The sequence below is a fragment of the Ambystoma mexicanum genome, chromosome 7q (genome assembly GCF_040938575.1).
Source record: "Ambystoma mexicanum isolate Mex_15411 chromosome 7q, UKY_AmexF1_1, whole genome shotgun sequence".
NCBI classification, from domain to species: domain Eukaryota; kingdom Metazoa; phylum Chordata; class Amphibia; order Caudata; family Ambystomatidae; genus Ambystoma; species Ambystoma mexicanum.
In genome coordinates, this window is record NC_090941.1 from 599,635,994 (window position 1) to 599,658,612 (window position 22,619).

Consider the following 22,619-nt stretch of genomic DNA (forward strand, 5'->3'; position numbering starts at 1 on the left):
AGTTGAGATCCTACTGCGGGATGGCAGGTCCTTCAGTGTTAGCTCCAAAGAGGATGAGGGGGTGCACGGCCGCCCGGAGGGCCTGGGGGTGTGAGCACCAGTGACAGAGTTGGCAGTATGTAAATCTATCCCCTTCCTGTAGCTGAAACATCGCCTTACATTGTTCCAAGGTGCGTGGCGTGTTTCAGGCGTATATCTGATGCAGTTCTGGAAGTTTCGGGGGTTCGATCCCGGCAAAAAGTTTGGGTTGTGGAAAATGGGGGAGAGTGGACTTTGTCCCCTTGGGGTTCCTTTTTGTTTTAGGGCCCAATCCCATGAGCTCAGCGTATGTTTGGTCGTTAGCAGAAGCGTCTTCCAGTGTTCTCTCAGGGGGGGCTGGATGTGTGGGAGGAATCGCAGGGGGAGCGGCAGCTGGGCTTGCTCTAGTTCCACCCATCTAGGGCGGTCTAACGATCTGCCAGGCATGGATGGGTGCTGGCTGTGCTGCCGCCCTATAGGCCTAAAGATCGGGGACCCCCAGACCCTGCAGTCTAGCGTTGCCAAGCAGGGTTTTGTGGGAGATCCTGGTTTCTTGCCTCTCCAAATGAACTTCAGCATTTTCTTCTGAAAATCCTGGAGAGCCTGCCTTGGGATGGCCACTGCAAGGGAGGAGCAGGCATAGAAAAGCAAGCATTTTTGTGGCCGTGATCCGCCCCATTAAAGAGATTTCCTGGGTGGCCCAGCGCCTCAGGTCTCCCTCCAATTCACTGAATAATCTGAGGAAATTCGCCTGATATGTGTTCTTTGGGTCTGCTGGGATATATGGACTCCCAAGTAGGGGATAGCTTGTTTCTTCCATCTGATCGGGCATAGCCTGGATAATGCCTCTTGTTCCTCCTGGTGAAGGCCAATGCCCAGGCCCACTGACTTAGAGAAATTAACAGCAAAGCCGGTGACCCTTCCGAAGTTGGCTATTTCCATCAGGGCGTGTTTAGCTGAGGAATTGGAATCTGAGAGTATCGGAAGAACATTGTCGGCGTACAGTGCAATTTGTGTTGAGATGACCCTACTTGGGGTCCCTTAATGAGCTTGTTCCGTCTAACTCTTTGGGCAAACGGCTCCATCGTTAGTGCAAAGAGGAGAGGAGATAGAGGGCAGCCCTGTCTTGTCTCACAGGTCATGGGGATCGGAGACGATAAGGAGCCATTGATCCTCGGGAGGGTCTTGTGGGATGCATAGTTGGCCACTACCATAGATTGGAAGGTTGAGCCAAAGCCAAAGGCCCCCAGGGTAAGCTTCATGAATGACCAGTCTACTCTATCGAAGGCTTTGGTGGCATCTAGGGCCATCAGTGCGAGTCCCTGGGCGGTACTGTGGGCGATGTCAACCAAGGTCAGGGTTCTTCTCATGTTGTCCCCTGCCGCTCTGTTCAGAATAAAGCCTGTTTGGTCGGGGTGGATTAGGGTCGGGAGGATGGGTGACAGCCGGTTGGCCAGAATCTTGGAATAGAGGCTTGCGTCTATGTTCAGCAGGGCAATCGGCCTGTACGAGGCCGGGTCCCTCGGGTCCTTCCCAGGCTTAGGGAGGAGGATGGGTGTGGACTCCTGCATCGATGGAGTCACAGATCCAGTTTCTTTGAATGAGTTAAAGAGTGTTACCATAGGGGAGGGGGGATCAGCTGGGATTTAAATATCTTGTAGAATCTCGAGGAGAAGCCGTCTGGGCCCGGGGCCCAAGGTTTGAGGGCTTTAATGGCTTCATCGACCTCCTTATCCGTGATTGGAGCTTCTAGCATCTTCCTCGTTGCAGTGGGCAAGCGTGGCAGTGCCGCCCCCCGTAGGTATTCCTTCTATTTTGGATTGGTCTCGTGGGGGTGCCGTCATTACTTGAGTTAGGTGGTCCACTGCCAACTGTTGTTTTTCTCGTTCGGAGTAGTGCGTCCTCCCCTGCGGGTCACGGAGCCCCGTGATGGTGTTGACTCGTCTTGTTTTGCCCAGTTTGGCTACTAGAAGCTTATTAGCTTTGTTGTTCTTGGCATAGTAAAATTGCCTCGTCTTGGCCATCAACTGTGCGGTGTGTTCAGCGTAGTGGGCCTCTTAATTTCTTTCTGGCTATGCGGACGGCTCGATGAGACTTGGGGGACCACCCCTTCTTTTTCTGGGCCTCCTCTGCCGTTTGCAGTTCCTCTTCGAGTTGCCGGGTATGTCAGCAATTGCGGTGGAATGCCACCCCTTGGGCTATCAGGGCTCCCCTGATCACTGCTTTCATCGCATCAAAATTATTTGCGAGGGAAGTGTCCGTAGCAGGGTTGTCCTCAAGGAAGTTTTTAATCGAGGTTGCGATCCTGTCCCTAACCAACATGTCGTTAAGAATTGGGTCGTAGAATGACCATCTGCGTGTGGAGTCGGCTCTGGGGTCTTGGGCTCGGAGCTCTATGACTATTGGTGCGTGGTTGTTAGGGAGAATTCTCTCTTTAGGCTGAATTTCCTAACCTAGTGAGTCCCCCAGCAGCTTTGCTGGATTTCTGGAGATTGTTTTTTTCCTCCTGCCTAGAGTGAGACTCTTTTTCTCCCACTCTTGGACATGATTAATGTTATTCCTTTGACTGGTAATGTGTTTTATGGGCTATGGGGTCCTTTACTCCATAGGGTCTCATGTGTTTTTCCTATGTGTGTTACACAGCACCCTCCGTGCAGTAACACAGGGGTGTCATAGTGGCACCCCACCATAGACTCCATACCCGGGGACTGACTACTGTCTCCCAGGGCATGTAAAGTCACCATTGGCTTTACTAGTCCCTAATTATTAACAGAAACCAGTACAAACCATCATATTGTGGACGTACTGGTCGGGGCAATTCGATTGCCCCAGGGTCTGTTAGTCGAGGGGGCACGTCTCCGTCCCCCCTGATCGAGTTTTGGCTTGTGGCAGTGGAAATTATTTTTTATATTCAACCGCGAATATTTTCCTATCGGATTTTCCCATTGTTCGAGGCTACCAACTTTAATTATTTAATTCTCATAGCCTCGAACATACCGCCGGTTTATTTAATTAATATTAATTCTCCGGTTGGTATTTTTTGCCAAGACTCGATTCTAAAATGGCGTTTGTGTTCTCTTCTGTGACTCCAACCCAAGTCGAGCCCTTTGTTCCACTTTTTGGCGAGCTTCTCCACAGAAGCCTCCAAAAGTGGTGGCACTCTGTCTGGGTACCACAGGGGTGTGGGAGGGGGTTTAGGCACCCTGGACCGAGTTACCTTGGTAACTCAGGTCGCACTCTTTAGTGATTGGCCCAAGTGGTGAGCCGGCCGGCTCACCACTTAGCATGTTTGAGTGACAGCTAGGCTGAGTTAATGGGGGTTTTCTGCATAAAAGCAGGGCTTTGGGGACTGGAACTTCAGAAGTCGCCACAGGACCTAAGAATCCGACGAGGGAGAAGCTGAGCCGACCTACCTCGACAACACCACCGGTGGAGGCCTGCAGAACCGACTCACCACTTCCCGACGACAGAGAAGATCTCCCGGCTGGAGAGGCTTCTTCCCCTGACTGGTGGGCACAACCAGTTTACCTTTCTTTCTTCGCACCCCAGCCCGGTTTGTGGTCGAACTGCCCGTGCCAAGCACCCCGGCAGCCGGATAGCCACTCACCACTGAACCGCGAACCACCGGACCGCTCCTTGTACCTGAGAAACTCTGCGGCTGGTTTCTTCCCTGGTAGTGCAACGGACTCCTGTCTTCCTCCACGACTAGATCCTCTCTTCCCCCGGATGAAGCACCGACTTGCATCTGCTGCCAGGAACAACTGCCCCCGCCGGAGCGTTCTCACCACTTTAAGGTACCGTGTCCGCCAGGCCTGCCTTTCTAAAGATTGCAACAAGGTAATGATAACTCCTTAACCTTCTGGACTGGGCTGGCCACCTTGACCCTCTAACTGGTCCCTTTCCTTGGTCCAACTCCTTTTTGAACCGTTACAAGACTTTTGTGCACTGCAACTGTGTGACCTTGGACACATTTCATTTTGATCCTCTTAAAGCGGATCCAGCCTATTGACTCTGAATTCACGGTGCTACTTTGCCTTTCTCTCTTGTGTGTTCGTGAAAAAGTGTTGGGATCTGTTTCAATTTATTCTCTGCTTTTCTCTCCCTTTTTAAAACGAATTATTAGAGTGCCACCTATGTTAAGCGCTCACCGCTGTCTGAAAATAAGTGGGGCTTTACTTAAGACTTGTCTAAACTTCTTTTAAGGGAGTGTATATCTTTTACTGACCGTGTTTTTGAATTGCTTACTATTAGTGCCTGTGTGTTTTTCTAGATGTGGTTTTAAATAAATAAATATATCTCTTTTACACCAAGCCCTGGTCAGTGTTTACTTGTTCTACTGTGTTCTCTTGACCTATTGTGAATCCTCTGTATACTGCCTAACTCTTCTTGAGGGAAGTCTGACTGCTCAGCCAAAGCTGCCAAGTGAATCTGTGTGGTACAGACTGCTACCAAGTGGGTTTACTGCCAAACACCTGTAGTCCTAAATCTTTTGCAGTGGTCCCAGAGGGAACTGCACAGGTTTCTGCCTAACAGTGGCCTGACAGGATTATTGGGCCGATGAAGACTTCGTTGGCGAAGGAGAGGGTCTGGGGCGATGTTAGGAGGAGGTCTATCCTCGAAGGTTCGGTGGACGTGGGAGAAAAAGGAGAAATCCCTCTCGGTAGGCTGTAGCACCCGCCAATGCGTCCACCAACTCCGTTAAAGTCCCCCCCATTATCGTCTGGCCTGCCCTGAAGCCCGAGAGGGCGGAGCCCAGGGAATTGTAGAAGCTTGCTTGTCCCAAGTTGGGTGCGTAAACTGAGACAAAAGTGTACAGGTCCCCCATCAAGAGGCATTTAACTGCTACGAAGCGTCCCTCTGGGCATAATATAGAGTCCAGGATCTGGGGATTAAAGCCTTTTCTGAAGAGGATCGCCGGGCCCCCTTTCTTGGATCCCCCCGAGGCGAGGAATTGAAGTGGGTATAGACGTGAGCGAAGGCGCCCAAAGTCCACTGGGAGGAGGTGAGTTTCTAGAAGCATCGCCACCCCGGCTTCCTCATCCTGCAGTTTCTGTAAGATGAATTTGCGTGTAGCAGGGGATTCGGCCTGTTAACGTTTAGCGAAAGGCACTGTAGTGTCTGAGTTTCTCAGGTTGGGGACCCAGCTGAGCCGAGTTCCGGCGTGAGGGGGCCAGAGGGAAGATGGTCAGGCACCATCATTAGTGTAGATTAAGACTGAGTTGTCCTGCTCTTGGGGTTTTAACAGGAGCCCCCAACGGGGGGCTAACTTTTTACCTGGCAGGGTGGTCGACATTGTGAGTGCGGCCACACCCCTGGCCAACAGGGCCAATTGAGTTATTAAATTAACTTGGATTTCCAAGGACATAAAGGTGGAACGTTCCTTGGAATGGGCATGGGCCGTGAGTGAAGCCCGCTGTATTGATCTGTAACAATCTTCGGCTGCGTCGGAATAGGTGAGGTGTTGTAAAGTGGGGGGCAGGGCCCCTAGGCTGATTGTGTGGCTTTGAATCCAGTTGTCAGGCCTGTGTGCCCTTTACCTCTTCCTGTTTCGGGAGGCTCTCGACCAGGCGGGCCGTCTGGGCTGTGGGGCAGGGTTGGACTCCTGGTTTTCTGTCGCCTCTGAGGTCGTCGGGGCGGCCTCTGTGGGGGAGGAAGGGAGCATAATCTTGCTGGCGTCCTCTAGATGGGCAATTCTCCGCAGAGTGCCGTTGTATGAGAATTGCAGGGCTTTTGTGAAGAGCCATCTGTACTGGACCTGACGTTCTTGAAGGAAAAGGGCTAAGGGACGCTGTGCTTTCCTCTTCTGAAGGGTTAGGAGCGAGAGATCTTGAGGCGCGAGCCCAGAAAAGTGAGCTCATCTTTTGAGCGATTGATGGCGCATATGGCCTCTTTTGTGGAGTAAAAATGGACCCTGGTGATGACATCTGGGGGCGGTCCGATTCCACTCCCCGGCGTGGGCGCAGTCTATGGGTGCGGTCCAGCAATAGTAGGGCCTTGTCTAGGTCCGGGAGGAGGGCCTGGAAGAAATCTCCCACATATTCAGCCAGTTGTTTGTCCGAGACCGAGGATCCGGAGGTTATTGCGCCGGGCCCTATTCTCCAAGTCCTCCTGTTTGAGCTCCAGAATTTCACACCTATCCTGAAGGGCTCTGACTGATTGTTGGATTTCGCCCAGCGTTGTTTCTTGGTCCTGCGTGTGGTCCTCGACCTCTCCCAGTCTCTGCTCCACCTCAGTGACTCTGTTATTGGTTTGGCCAGGTTGGTGGAGAGCACTGTCATGCAGGCTCTGAATTTGGCCTTAATGTCTGCCATAAATGCTAGTAAGTCCCCTCTGGTGGCAGGGGGGGGGTCGCCCTCCTTTTGATGGTCCTGCCCGGTGGGTCTGGCAAGTTCAGGTTTCTTCCCCCTGTCTTAGGCCGTCGGCAAGGTGGCTACGTCCGCATTTTTGGTCACTTGTTTGTTTGGACATGGTGCCAGGAGTAGGGCGGATGCTGTGTTGGGCAGCCAGTTTGTGGTCTGCCTTGGGTCCTGCCTTGGAGGCGCTGCTCCGGGCCGGGGAGGGCCGGGTCCGGAATCCGCCAGCGAGGGTCTCACAGGAGACAGCAAATAGAGTTCAGCGGGGAGGAGATGGGCCGGTGTGAAGGGGCCCCTGAGGGACCCTCGCATGAGGAAACAAGGCACAATCCCCACACATGAACTGATACGCCAGGCTGGAAGTTGTATTCCCAAAAGCTAGGGTTTATTGCAAAGCAAATAGTCTCAGTTGGCCAACTGGTCTCACGCCGCGCGACGTGTGTCTAACAGACCTCGGGAGACGCAAGAGAGAAAAACGTACATCAGTTACATATATACAAAACAAGCATCTTGCAATCAGTAGTGTCACATCAAACACCACCCCTCGTACATTTCCTTTGAATTGAGCACGATGATTGACAATCGTGACGAGTATGACACCTTAAACATTTATTTAGCAACAGTTTGCAATTTTGTGAGACTGCAGACATGAGTCTTTGTTGAAAAGAAAATAATGCTTCTGTTCTTGCTAGCGAGCAGCATGTGGGGTCTTCCTATCTCCTAGTTTCTATTTGGATCCTGGGGGTCAACTCGCTCTCCAGGACTCTACAGGGCTCGGGAAGGGGGGCCACAAAGAAGAACATAATTCAAGTCATTTAATGTTAATTCCGAGCATTTCTACTGTGTTTTCGAGACTCGCTGGCACCTGTGGGCTGATTAGGATGCCTCGCTGCTCTCTTTCAAGGATAGCGCGCGGGAGGAAACCGGGTATTTCTATCAGGGTTGCTACGTTATGTTTCAACATCTCTCTCGGCCTTGTATTGTGCACTGGTAAAGCAGAATATTATTTCAGCTAAGCATTTTAACAGAAAGCAAAAAGCAAACGTTAGAGAAAACAAGATGGCGATTTCAGTTACCTTAAAATGGCCGCACTCTGGTCAAGCTTATGATTATGTATTTCTAACACTAAGAGCATGAGACAGTTGGTCTTCGGCCAACATAATACATATCCTCATGATCGAGGGGTGTCTGTTTTTCTGGATCGACGGGGGCGCCCCAGGAAGAGAAGATTCACAGGAGGAGGAGGACCTCAGGAGCCCACCGTGGAGTCCCTGCTGCCTGGGCTAATGATTGTGAGCTCCATGGAGGTCCCGGGAGGGGCCTGAAGGGCTGAGGCCACCGCCTGGTGGCTCTGGGTGCATCTTGAGAATTTACAAAAACCGACAAAGGGGTACTCACACTCGAGACAGTCCTAGATTCTGTCCGACATTCAAATTAAATCTCCATAGTAATTTAAAGGCTAGTGTTTACGAGGCAAATCACTGGGGATACACCAAGGGAGCAGTCTGAGAAATGCTAACCATAAATGTATTGTTGAAAGCATAGTTTTTTTGAGATTTTACACAATTTCTAAAGCAAAAAATAAGTAGAATAGAGCAATTGAAAAAATAAAGAAAAACAGAACATTCATCACAAATATATCAAGTGCAAAAGAAGGGATAACATATTAATCACATCAAGATAAAACAATTATTACAGGCTACCCATAGTTCCTGCAGCATAAGGCCTACCAGGGTGTATAAAAAATTACCCCTTTAGGTATGTAAAAAGAATATTATTTTAGCTGAGTTTGTATATTTAATCTGCCAAAAGAATACTATATTAGCTGAGTTTGTATATTTAATCTGCCAACGTGTGGGAAAGAATCAAAAGTTAGTTCCTAAAGGGAACAACATATATATAAATCACGTTTCGGCATGTCAAACTGGCATCAGTAGTCAGAGCCTTCCTCAGGGCAGGATGGAGGTGGGTTGATAGTATCACCCCAGTATAGATTAAAGAACGGAGTGCAGTCCGTAGAAGGCTACTTTTCCAAACCTATTGAACTTCGTACGCTGTGTAACAATGCGGCCAAGTAGAAAGAAAAAGGTAGAGCGCACCTGGGTCACGCTTCTGAAAATGCTTAGTAGTGAAATGCTCCGGTAGAACTTGTCCGAAGAGTTAGGTGGAAAGGAAAACACGTCCGTCTTCAGTAAATAAAGATGGAGTCAGTAGTCACCAAGGGTGCTATAATGAGCAAGCACACCTAACCTCTTGTGTTTAGATGATCATTGGCAGAATGGAGAGTGCTTTGCTGTCAAACTTGGCTCCTTCAAGTTGGACTGGATTGGATTTGCAGATCTGCTATTCTTTGACAGAACCCCTTTCGGTCTATGGTTGCGCTTTGGCATCCTTTCCTCAGCATCCTGCTCAGCCTTGCGTCTTAAGTCTTGAGCAGGGTGGCCGTGGGTTCCCAGTGAGGTAGGGGTGCTTGTTGGGGTGAGTCTGGTCCCACAAGAGAGCGCTGCAGGATCCCTGCTGACCCCCAGCTCGAGTCACCCAGGGTCATGGTGGTGATGGCCTGGGGCCCCCAAGTCCGAGGGCAGGTCCTCCGCTTCTTTTGGTCTTTGGGCGGGAGGTACCAGGTGGAGGAGGGGTGGTGCTGGGCTCCCCCAATGCCAGAGGTGCAGGCCTTGTGTTGGGTCAGCACCCACTGGCCAGCGAAGAGGGGGAGAGCTATGGTCCCAGGGAAGTGGAGCCGGGATGAAGATGGGCCGGGGAGCCCCTGGAGTTGAGCCTGCAGTTGGGCCTGCAGGCTATGCGGTCGGCGGCGCTTCCCAGCGCGGAGAAGCCCGTGGCAGCGTACGGGAGGAGGAGGGGGGGAGCCGGATGGAGCCGGAATCACTTCCCCCAGCCCCGCCGCCGGGAGGAGACCGAAATCCCCGCCGGCGGGGGCTCAGGCAAGACGTGCCACGGCCCCCACACCCCCATGGGACCCACCTGGATGGACGTTCTCCTCACAGAGGGCCGCGCCACGGGCCGCCTCCCATGTCGGCGCCGGGTCAAAGACCGATCTCCGCTCCGGGGTGATGTGCGGGAGTCTCCCTCTCAGTGCTGGTGCACGGCAGGCACTGCGGGTCCCCGGGTCGGACACGCTGGAGCTGGATGGCTGTCTGGGGGGGTCATCATGTGCTGGGGCCGCCCTCGAAACCCTCAGCACAGTCTCTGGGTCCGCGGGATGAGTGCACCCGCCATTTTGGATTCTCGTAGCCGTCCGGCGGTGCGAGGAGCCGGCGGCATAGCCGAGTCCCTGAAGAGCGTTATGCTCTTATCTTTGGTCCTTCAGTGCCCCATGTGCTCCAACGGCCCCAGATGTATTAAATTGTTTTAATATACATACATTATTCCATAAAGAATGCATGTAAATGCCCCATTGTGGCCTATGGGCCATTCCATTGTGTAGCCCCTCCACCTCACTTTGGTCCTTTATGGCCTCAACCAATGATGTGACAGGACTTAAGCTCCGCCCCAGTCAGCCATCTTCAGATTTTTCACCGCAGTCTAACAGACAGAGGGAATCCTCCAGCTCTTTGAGCTTTCGAATATTTGTCTCCTTTTTTGGTGTAGTATATATTCTTAAAATATATTCTACTGTTTCGCCTGCTTAGGGGCTATCTATACTGAACCTTTGGGCACCTAGAATCTTTTTTATTGCCCTAAATTCGTTGAGTGAATTTCTCCTCAGCATGGCTGAACTTCAGGCTGCCAAGAAGTCTTCCCTGTTTAGGGACTATACGAGGTGCAGGAATAAACTGGTTTACATGAAGGATCCGCATGACCACTGCATCTACTGCCTATATCCTCACGACAACAAACACGACATTTGCAGGTCTTTCTCCACCAAAACCATGCAAGACAGACACAGGAGACTTCTGTTGCATCTAGAAGCCAAAGGTCTGTCCTATGATGAGGAGTCTGCCAAAACAGCTCCTGTACTGTCTACTAAACCCTCTGAGAGACACACTTCTAAGAGAAGGGCCTATTCAGTGGAACGAGAGTTCCTCTCCCGCTCAAAAGAGTAAGAGAAAGCTGGAAACCACTTCTGTCATGCCTTCCTTGGGCTCTGGAGGCCACAAGATACGACACCCTGAAGAAAAAAACACCTCCAAAGGTAAGGAGGCATTTTAAAAAAAAAAAAAAGGGGATGAGGGGGGGCGGCAGTCGTCCACGGAGAAGCCGTTCTATGAGCAGCAGCAAAGATAGACACCAACCGATGACCAAGCTGTCGACGGAACCGTCATCGATGACGACGACACCTCAACCCTCATCGTCCACAACCAAATCCTCGTCGTCGAGGTCAGCTTCTATGAAACAGTCGTCGACAGAGGCCTATCACTCGTCGACAAAGCTCTCGTCGATGGATAAGGGTCATCAACCATCTTCAAAGCCTTCATCCACGAAACCACTGTCGACGAAGCCTTCGTCCACGAAACCACCGTTGCCGAAGCGACTGTCGACGATACCTCAAACTTCTTTGTCTACGGAAGAAATACACCCCCAAACGCCCCTCGCGGATGTCATGGATACACTGTCCAATGTGATCAGTTTCCCCAAGCCTATGGGAGCAGCGCCTCCTGTTTCAGAAGCTCCTGAGCCAGTTGGGCCACAATTATCTCCTTTAAAAGAGATGACAGAACTCCCTGACATCATTCTTCAAGAGGAGTTCTCAGACACAGAATTTCTTGGTGAGCAACCTTTTCTCACCCCCAAGGAAAACAGTCCTCCCTGGAAACCGTCTACTGAGGTCGTTGCCGATCCTTATGAGCCTGCGCTCATGGAATCAATGCGAAGGATCATTGAGGAATTCAACAGACGTCAAGAAGAAAAGAAGAGGTCATCTGTACCGAAGGGGTCGAGAACCCCCCCAGAGGGATATCTCACCTCAACATAGTACACCAAGACACTCCCCTTCCAGGAGTAGACAACAGAAAACAGCACGATCGCCTGAGCCTCCACATAGATCCAGGAGCAGGACACTCAGTGCTTCACCGACAAGGGTCCCGTCTCCAGCATCGTCACATAGACCTTGATCTCTGGTTCGAGATCCAACTATGGTGCCATCGTCTGTGCCATTCTCGGATTGGCAAGAGGACCCGTTCAGGGATTTCTCTGACTCCGAGGAAGCGGAGATCACACAGGAGCCTGATGCTCCCAGCGAATGGGATGATTATATCGTTGAGAAGCCCAGAAAGACAGACTCTCCAGGTGATTCACCACCACCACCGGACGATGTAGTATCTTTTCATACTATTATCGGAAAAGCTGCGGACTTGTTCAAATTACAAGTTGCATCGGAAGAGAAGAAGTCAGTGCTTTATGAGCCCAGGGACAAGCGCAGAAGAACAATTACCACCATTCCTCTTCTCAACACCATATGGGAGTCTGGGCCGAAGATACTGGCCACTCCATTATCCACACCTGCTCTGGTTTCAAGACCTGAAAATAAATGCAAGGCACCAGACTCTGCACCGCTTTGTCTAAGGGGTCATACTAAGCCAGACTCTTATCACTGTAGCGGCCAGAAAGAAGTTGGCCATCCCTTCATCACCACTGTCGGCACAAGGAAGGTTGTAAGTTAGAAGCCGTGGGTAGAAAAGTGTCTTCCTCTGCATCGCTCACTATTGGAGCGGGCAATGAACTAGCCATGGCAGCCAGGTTTGACCGCGAGATTTGGCTTTGCATGTCCAAGCTGACCAAACATATACCTGCAGATCTCCAGGAAGAAGCCAGGTCAATCATTGCAGACGGAGAGGCTACTTCAGATCACATGATCGACGCTGCTGTCGATGTGGCTGAGTCAGGATTCAGGCTGATGGCCCACTGCACTGTTTTAAGGAGACCGGCCTGGATGAAAGCCACAGATTTCAGACCTGAGGTGCAAGCACAAATCTTGGACATGCCCTTCGATGGGCAAGAGTTATTTGGTAAGAAGGTCGATGACAACCTAAAAGGAATAAAAACGGACACTGACACAGCCCGAGCCATCAGTTCCTTAAAGGATAAATATATAGACCGTAGATCTTCTCGCCCTTTTCGAGGCTCATCGTTGAAAGACAGAGGGTATAATCGTTCTTCCTATGGTCAAAAGACGCAAGGAAACACATTCCAGGGCAACAGATACCAATCCTCCAACAAGTACTCCCAGCTAGGGAGGCGCGGCTCTACCCAAGGTAAAGCCCAGAACTAACAGAATTGACATGTCGGATCTTCCCCCCCCAAAGTCACACTCCTGGTGGGGGGGAAGAGTGAGCCAATATTTTCAACGCTGGCAGTCAATAACATCGGACAAGTGGGTGTTACAGGTGGTCCGCGAGGGTCACACCATAGAATTCCTAGACCAACCTCCATCCCTTGCTCCCACCCCTTGCAAAGTGCACATGCTATGGCACGTCATGTCTGAAGTTCAGAAATTACTGTACAAAGCAGCAATAGAACCAGTTCCCTACCCTCAGAAGGGAAAAGGTTTCTACTCCCGCTTTTTTCTGATCAAGAAGAAAAACGGCCAGTGGAGATCCATATTAGACTTGAGAGCACTCAACAAATACATCAAATGCATCAAATCCAAAATGATATCCCTGCAAGGCATCCTACCGTTGCTAAACAGAAACAACTTCCTAGCCAATCTGGACTTGGAGGACACATATTTCCACATTCCAATTCATCCTGCCCACAGGCAGTTCCTCAGGTTTGCTGTAGGAGACCTGCATTTCCAATTCCGGGTGCTCCTGTTTGACCTAAAATCAGCACCGAGAGTGTTTACCAAATGTCTGATGCCCGTAGCAACAAAACTCAGAAGGATGGGAATGGAAGTCTTTCCCTATTTGGACGACTGGTTGATAAGGGCGAGCTCCTCCAGGCACGCTTGCTTGGCAGTTTCGAAAACTACAAAACTCCTAAAAGGGTTAGTTTTTTCGATAAACATAAAATCCTGCCCAGTACCCATCAAGACAGTCCTCTTCCTGGGGGCTGAGTTTGACACCAGCATTCCCAGGGTAAGACCATCGGCAGACAGAGTAACAGCCATCCTCTGCTCGACCTCATGGTTCCTACAAAAAGGGACAACCCCGGTACGCTCTTTTAAATCCCTCCTGGGCATGATGTCCTCATGTATATTTCTCATACCAAATTGCAGACTTCGCATGAGACCAGTCCAGGAGGCCCTGGACCACCAATGGAAACAAGCTATAGGTTTGTGGGAGGATGTAGTCCAGATACCGAAGACAGTACACAAGGCACTTCGGTGGTGGAATACTCCACGGAACCTGCTACAAGGAATGCCATTCCAGACACCAACATCTACTCTTCTCTTAAGGACAGATGCGTCCCTTTCGGGCTGGGGAGCTCACCTGGCGGACCTCCAAACAAAAGGGACTTGGTCAGACCAGGAATCGCAGCTCCACATCAGTGTTTTAGAGCTTGGGGCGATACGGTGCGCTCTGAAAGCCTTCCTTCCAATAGTAGCTGGACAGGTACTGACCGTCCAGACAGGCGATACAGCCTCCATGCACTACACAAACAAGCAAGGGGGCATGAAATCAGAGGTCTTATCACAAGAAGCGTCACTGCTATGGGCATGGGCCTTGCACCAGAGTCCAAATCAGGGCGGAACATCTCCCGGGAGTGGACAATGTCCTAGCGGAGAAACTATGCAGGGAGTACACGTCATCTCACAAATGGGAACTAGACGAAAAGGAAGTCCAGCTTATCTTCTCCATATGGGGCCATCCACAGATCGACCTCTTTGCCACCAGAACCAACAGAAAATGCCAAGAATTCGCCACAAGGTACCCGAAACATCAGTCATCAGGAGATGCTTTCTCGGTGGACTGGACAGGAAAATTCCTGTATGCTTTCCCCCCCATTCTACTTGTAGCGACAATTCTAAGCAGAATGAAGAAACAGAATTGCTCCATGATCCTAATAGCGCCGGGCTGGGCGCGACAGATCTGGTACCCGACTCTACAGCATCTATCCCGATAGCCTCCAATTCACCTCAAAGCGCTTCAATACCTATTGACGCAACAGAACCACAAAGTCCTTCAACACTATCCAGCAAGACTCTCCCTCAAGGCTTGGTTACTGAGCAGCGTAAATGTATGAATCTGAATCTCCCGGCAGACTGCTGGGACAAGCAGGGCCTCTAGAGCCCCCTCAACGATTATCACCTACGTCCGGAAGTGGACTTGCTTCTCTGATTGGTGTGAGACGTCTGTAATTAACCCGCTTACAGCTTTGATAGAACAGTTATTACCGTACTTATTGCATTTGGCTAAGGGAGGGCTCTCACTGTCCTCTTATCAAAGTTCACTTATCGGCCATATTAGCATATACGACGACTCCAGAAACAGTCATTGCTCTCTCTTCCGGCTGTCATGGTCTTCCTGAAGGGGCTGATGCCTACTTACCCTCCTACGCCCTCACCAGTCCCTATCTGGAGTTTAAACACTGTTCTAACGGCTATTATGGAATTCCCTTTCGAGCCCATTCACAGATGTGACATGAAATTCTTATTGTGGAAAACGGCCTTTTTGATAGCCATTACATCGGCCAGGAGGATCAGTGAATTGCAAGCTTTGTCTTCAGAACCTCCTTTAACTTTGTTTCAGAATGACCACGTCATCTTGAGAACACATCCAAAATTCCTTCCCAAGGTCTTACCGGAAATGACACTCAGAGAGCATATTGTCCTGCTGTCTTTCTTTCAGAACCATACCTCGGAGGCAGAAAGAGCATTGCATTCTCTAGATGTGGCTAGAGTTTTGAAATTTTACTTACAGAGGACTAAGGAGTTCCGCTCCTCTAACAGACTGTTCATAGCCTTTTATGGTCGCACAAAAGGTCAGCATATCTCCAGACAAGGCCTGGCACGCTGGGTCTCTCTATGTATTGCCCACTGTCATCAAACAAAGGGCGACCCCCTCACCAGGCCTCCTTCGGCGCACTCCACCAGAGGGAGAGTGACTTCAGTAGCGTTTCACGCAGGGGTGCCTTGAAGGACATATGCAGAGCCGCTCGCTAGAGCACCCTGCACACGTTCGCTAGGCAGTACTGCCTAGCAGAGGATACCAACAAGGAATCTGCAGTTGGACAGGCAGTGCGCCGCCACCTGTTTCCCACCTTTCCCTGTGTATGTAACCATGGTGTTGCTGTATGGTAAAGGTTTTTAACTGCTTGGTATTCTATTCAAGCATCTGAATGTATGAAATATCCAATGCTGGAGAAGTCTTAGTTACTTACCTGTAACTGTATTTCTCCAGCATTGGTATCTTTCATAGATTCACATGCGCCCACCCACCTCCCCCGAGAGGCTGCTCCTACGCTCAGCACCCATCATACTGTAGTTCCTACAGTTCAAAATCTGAAGATGGCTGACTGGGGCAGACCTTAAGCCTTGTCACCTCATTGTTTGGGGCCATAAAGGACCAAAGTGAGGTGGAGGGACTACACAATGGAATGGCTCGTAGGCCACAATGGGATATTTACATGCATTCTCTATGGAATAATGTATGTATATTAAAACATTTTAATAATTACCTTTATCACCGAGGATTCCCAGTCTGACGACAGGGAATATTCAAGCATGTGAATCTAAGAAAGATACCAATGCTGGAGAAATACAGTTACAGGAAAGTAACACCTCATACCTTCATTGCCTCAAAATCCCCAAGTATAAACTAAAAACTGCTGGAGGGTCTAGCTTTCCAGTGCTAATGGCCAAGGGCTGGAATGCACTCCCTTCTACTATCAGAGTTGAATCGTCTTTCTGGACATTCAGATCCAAAGTGAAAGACTGGCTCTTTGCCCAGCAACACTAACGCACACTTCAGCTACTCGCTTGACCCTGTAGGCTAGCTACCTGCCGCACTTTTGTTTCTGTACTCTCCAATCATTAATTTGTGTAGCAAAGACTGCTCCTCAGCTTCTTGTATGTAATACCGTTATTGTACTGCTGACCAATCTGTAACATGGACCTTTGCCGCTTTTCCTTGCAACTGTACCTGTAACTATTCAACTATGCTCAAAGCGCCCAGATACCCTAGGGTTAGGCGCACTATAAATAATAAACTAAATTAAACCTTCTCAGGTAGCATTGGCATAATATTGGGTAGTTTATTTAGATTACCCGCCCTAGAACCCTGGGACGAGTTGCTATTAGTCTCCTTAGAAGCTATCCTTGAACGGCACTATAGACGGTACACTATGGTCTGTGATTATACAGGCATTTTACCTGATTTTTTGTCCTCCTAGCGTACATGAAAGCTTGGGGTAGAGGTTTGGGTTTCTTTTTGGTAGTCCATCGTTTGGATGAAAAAAAACGCCCTTTATTACTCTTGGATTCAATAGGAAAAGGACAGATGGACTCTATATGTAGTGGCACAGTTGTTATTGGGTAATACCCAGATAGCACTGTATTGCTATCGTACTGATTTGCGCATTTTATTTATACTCTTGTGGAGTAAAATTGATTGAAGATCAATTTTACTTTCCATTTTCTCGCATTTCGATATCCGTGTGGTAAGTAGACATTCAAACGCGAGAAACATGTCATTAGATGACATGCTTGTCGTGCTAATGTCATTTGGTTCAATACCTGTTGATAATACATCCATGACCTCAGTAGATTTGATCTTTTCAGCGTGGTATGTAGTCGCAGAGTGGGGCACTAGCTTCTTGTTTTCGTTCATACTATCATTATCCATAGTTATTACTTTATGACCACTCATATTTGCCATATCATAGGATGGCCTTTTTTCGTACAAAAGCTGTGGATCAACACTACATACATCTATAGTATTGGATTTATTCAGCAAATTTCCTATATGTTCCATATCCGATATATCAAGGACAGCAACTAAGTTGATTACTAAATGGTCAGCAGTCCCACCAGTGGCAGAACTATGGACCATAACCGAAGTAATAGGCCCAGTCGCTGGCAATGCTGGCGTGGGGGCATAGGGGCACATTTGCCCGACCTCCCCAGAGCCACTAAGAGGTAATCGTTCGTAGATGTTAAGCTCATCGCATTAGAATGGGTAGATCTAGCGGATAAACTGCATTTCGGGTATTTTTGTTCAAACACAGGTTCGCTAGCCTGCTTCATTACTAATGGAGAGGAGTGGGTCGAGCGTTAGAGAACCGCTTCAATTGGTTTGGACCCCAGGCATTCCAATGATACATTTCGCTCTGCCTGGAGTCAGAGGTCAAAGTGAGCGGGAGCGGTGCTCCTCTACTTTTTTAAAATAAGTTTTAGTGTTCCTATACTTTTATATTTAAAAGAAATCGTTCCGTAATGGTTTCGTTTCAAAATAAAAGTGTAGGCACAAGTTGAAACTTGCACTTTCAGTGCAGTGCACTGAACGTTCCCTTAAACAGCAGGTGCATGTGTTTGGGGGTTTGTATTATGTGTGGGAGGGGGTGTGGCAATGGGGTTTGTGGGGAGTGGGTGCAGGCCAGCAGGGAACATAGTTCCACTACTTCTTTTCGTACACTTTGACCACTGCCTGGAGTTCATGTGTAGCACGCTCCTCCTCCTATTTTTTCCATGCGCGTAAATGCAGATACATTAGCAGATGTAATGGCTGCCTTCGGAAAGTATGCTGTCGTTTTGTTTTTTGCGACTACTGCAACTTTAGTAATTGCTTGCGGGGGGGGGGGGGCATATGCGTTGCTTTCTCAACGATTTTCAATGTGGGTGCAATAAGCACAGCTTCTCGGCTCGGTATAGATTGTGTCCCTAGAGTGATTGCTGGGGTTTTGCTACGATCTACTTTCGTTTTGCTATCGATAGATTCCCTATGCATCTGTAGTGACATTCTAGGCATCTATTCTGTAGTGACATTCTAATCTCCCAATTCAAGGCCGCAGCATTCAGATGCGCACCAAATCTTATGGCTTTTACCGCTCACAGCTTCGAGACTCGTTCCGCTCTCGTTGATGGTTAATGTTGTACTGAGCCCTCAGGCTACGGTACGGAAGAATCGAGATGAATGAAATGGGGCGTCCGCGCCGCGGTTAACCACCTTGTGTGCTTTTTATGTTCTTATGTTCTCATATGCGTTAACATTTATCTGACACTTATCAGGGCACATGAGGGGATTAGCTCGGAGTGGTACAATCGCGATTGTTCACTACCACTGTTAGTCACCACAATAACGGCACTACACAGCTCGGCACACCCTGGTACTCTCTCAAATGCTTGGTTATTTAATCGGTCAGCAGATACTACCCGATAGTTTTTATAACAGTCGCTCACTCACGTCGCAGACAATGACTGTGTTAGATATATACAAGCTGTTTTAGCTTCCTAATGAGATCAGACAACACAGCAGCCGCTCCTTCCACCACCCATCCGCACAGCCGAACAGCGCACTTCAGAGCGCACATCAGGATGTGCGCGGGAGCCACTGATATTCAATTTCCCCAAAGTGGGCGGAGCTTATACCAAATAAGCTGTACAAATGATAAAATAACATGTATAAATCACTTTCTGATGTCTGGGAACTTATGGGCGTCCATACACAAACGAGCAAAGTCCTTCCTTAGCAGCGTTTTTAAAGGGTAAGCAGGGGATCCAGCCGAACAGCGCACTCCCGTATGCGGGAGCCACTGATATTCAATTTCCATAAAGTAGGCGGAGCTTATACCAATAAAGCTCAGCAAATAAGCAAAGTCCTACCTTAGCAGGGTTTTCCAAGGGTAAGTAGGTAAGCAAGGGGTCCAGCTGAATAGCGCACTTCATACCCTAACGCCACTTACCATCTGCATGTTGCAGCTGAAAAAAGTGCACAAAAATCAAAGAAAATGCATTTGGCGAACCGTTGGCCATACCCCAAAACCAAGTGAGTTAAGGAGATGAGTAAGATTAGGAAAGTCTTACTTACCAAAAGTAGGTCGGAATCGCACAGTCCGCAGGAATGTCAGGGGTCTCATTGAAAGAGATGCAAAAGCTACACGAAGAGAAATATTTCCTTCACCCTGGTGTATTAGTGGTCCGCTAGAGCTCACAATTAATACGTTAACAGTAGCAGTCCAAGATGGAGCATACACCAGACAAGAAGGAACACTGTTTATTACAGCTGGCCAAGCACAGATCACATGGCACAGTGGAACAGAACTGGTTGATGAGAGCCGACCTCATGGCTCACAGCGGACAGTGCTTTTATACTGTTCATACAATGTATGTACAATTTAGAAGTAGTTGCATTTCAAACTTCACGGCTTTTCCATTCTCATGGAACTGACTGGTTGGACTACCTCATGCCCCCATAGCTAGATGTACGTTAGTTGAACATGATTGGAGCAAAACAGAACTACCTTCTCCCAGCTCATCTCCTCCCCATGTGGTGCCACATTGCTTCCCACTCCACCCTGCAAACAGTTTGCAATTAGTAATAACATAATTGTCCTGACCGCCAGATTTTGTCTGCCATTGGCCAGCACCAGGAAGGAAGAAACACGAGACACTCTGAACTAGTTGGAAGGGATACATTCACGCATCACCTGCTTGATGAGAACCTTCGCAAACACTATTTTGGACACTGTGTGGGCTTGTTACATTCCTGGGACACCAAAACATACCGTTTGATTGGTTCTTCTTGGAGTGCCCCTCCATCCCACATTCTGGTTCCCATACCCTCGGTCCAAGGGGTGATTTGAAACAGCCGTAGGTGTTGTGCAAGTGCTTCCCCTGATCCCAGCTTCCGCGAGTACCCGTGGGACTGGCTCGCTGTCCTTGATGGTATCGCCCAGTGCTGTTTCCAGCGACCTTGGCCTGCTGGAGACAAGCATCGGAGTTCAGCTTCCCCCCCATCAGCCGCTGCGTGCGGACAGTGTGTTCAAAGGCTAACCTATTGTGAGAGGCCCACCTGCGGCCCCCCATGGAGTGTGCTTGCCTGTGTTTTTGCCTCTCGCTTTTATTCAGCAAGTTCCTGTGTGTTCATATGATGTTTTATACAGAGTGTTCCCTCCCCCAACCCACCTTGTTTCCCTCCATGCTGGGTCCCTGGGGCTGGCTACAGCTTCCCGCAGCACCTTTATTGCACATACATACCAGGATTTTCATGGTTATGGACCTACTTGCAGCTAAAAGAGACACTGTTCAGAAAATGCAGGAAGGGTATCCCCTTACTAAAAGGGTTTGGATATAGAAGGCGGATAAATGGATGCTTTTGGATGGAATGCTTTGTAAACAAACTCGGTGTCCACAGATGTTTTATAACATCTAGACTACATATATAGGCAATGATTCGAACTTGTAGGAGTGCTACTATTTGATATTTTGATGATGCTACAAATTAATTCCTTTGTGATGGGACTATGTTTAATGCATTCATCGAACTACGTACTTGTGCATTTCATTCACATAGTAAAGAAATTCATAGTGTTATTTCATACAAGAATCATATGAAGGGTACGTCACTCTCCATCTCAATTCTATACATGCACACAGCACACTAAGTCTTTGTCGCGAAGAGTCAAAAATCACTAGCCAGTTGCGTGTGCGCATTAGGAATATTGAAACATGGCTTTGGCTGGCTATGACCTCCTTTACAGTGTGTTTTCTGGTTTTGATATATGCTTGCAATTCAGTTTATTTTCTTTTTATTTCCTTAAATCTTAGAAGCAAACTTTGGAATTGGCCCTCGAACGTGCAGAGGTGAGGAATTGTTAATAAGGTGGTTTGCTTACAAATGAATTGGTGGTGTTAAATATATTGCCTGTCCAGTGCTTAGTTTAAAAAAAATAAAAACCAGCGCCAGGGCCCAGTTCTTTTTGCCAGTTAGGAAAGATTTCTCATTTGGCAACTTTCCCTTCATAGTTCTATGGACCCGCAATCTTTTTGCTTTTATTTTTTAACCTGTCCTGATTTTTTACAGGGAAGTGAGCCTGCAACTTCGCTCCCCTGTCCTTTTGCTAATTTGTTATGGGGAAACTGGAAACTGATAAGTCCTTCAGACTATCTTCACTGGGAAATTATTGGCCTCATTACGAGTTAGGTGGTGTGGTACAAATCGGCAGTAATACAGCGGTAGTACTGTATACTGCTGCACTACCCAACTAAGAGTTTGGGGTTAAGGTGGAGGATAAACCTCCTACAAGAAGCTGGAGGTAATTCCTCTGCCTTAATGCACAAATTTGGCCAAATCGGATAGAAATTACCGCCGGCGGTTATACTGCCGAAATCCCTCTTGGAGCACAATGGACTCCAATTAATCGGGACTAACGCAGCCTACCACCACTTATAATCCAACGGTAATACCGCCGACCAAGTGGAGGTAACAGTAACTCCGTTTGCTGGTATCTCGGAGGATTTACTGCCGAGATACCAACAAACTTATAATGAGGCCTTATGGTTCCCTTTTTGACTTTTGTAACTTTTTTTTTAATAACTCTGTTTATTGAGTTTGAACAACACAACATAAAGAAACGAACATGTGTGAGACATGACTCATCGGCATACATAGGATGACAATAATAGCAGCTAGCATGGGCCCACTGGATCGAGGGCCGTAGGACATCAATAGGACGAGTCCGGCAAACAATGCTAACAGTGCTACCGATGTAATCCCACCCTCCGGTCTCAGTGAGCATCTAGCCATTTACCCCATACTTTTTCAAATTTATGGGGGCAGCCCCGTGCTTTATAGATCCGGCGCTCTGAGGCTGCGCACCTGTCCAACTCGTTGCTCCAACGGTTCAGGCTCAGTGGGTCGGCTGTTCCCCAATTGGCTGCAATAAGTCTTTTGCCTGCCCCTAATGCAATTGCCAGAAACCTTTTCTCATATTTAGACAGGTCTACTTCCCCCCCGATGCCTAAGAGTACCATCTTGGGATCCCTAGGGATTGGTGTCGCCAGAGTGGCTGAGATTGTGTTAACACAGTCCACTCAGAAAGGCCTGTATCACCCAACAGTCCCATATCATATGGTAGAAGGTGGCAGGCTCATTTTTGCATCGAACGCATGTCCCGTCTTCTATTCCACCCCATCTGGCCATTACAGCGCGTGAGTGGTATGAGCGATGGAGGATCCTCAACTGTATTAGTCTAAGCTTGGATTCTATACCAATTTCTCTGGGGGACATTAATGCCTCCACCCAGTCTTCAGGTTCCAGGGGACCTACGTCCCTTTCCCACTTTGCTTTGAGCCCGTCGAGCTGTGCCGCCCCGAACGAGTTAAGGGCCTGATAGAGAGTGGAGGTGACCTTAGAG

At 48.9% G+C, this 22,619-nt stretch overlaps 1 protein-coding gene across 9 annotated transcripts in view; it reads left to right on the forward strand.

Moving 5' to 3' along the window:
• SUPT20H (SPT20 homolog, SAGA complex component) overlaps window positions 1-22,619 on the forward strand; it is a 759,353-nt gene that overhangs the window by 86,804 nt on the left and 649,930 nt on the right. For 8 of the 9 annotated variants that reach the window (XM_069640776.1, XM_069640779.1, XM_069640782.1 and 5 more), the window contains exon 3: window positions 21,031-21,066. The exons of the other annotated variant lie outside the window; for it this stretch is intronic. In XM_069640776.1, coding sequence (XP_069496877.1) covers window positions 21,031-21,066 — 36 coding nt within the window. The remainder of the gene's footprint in view (window positions 1-21,030; window positions 21,067-22,619) is intronic. 9 annotated transcript variants of the gene reach the window in all.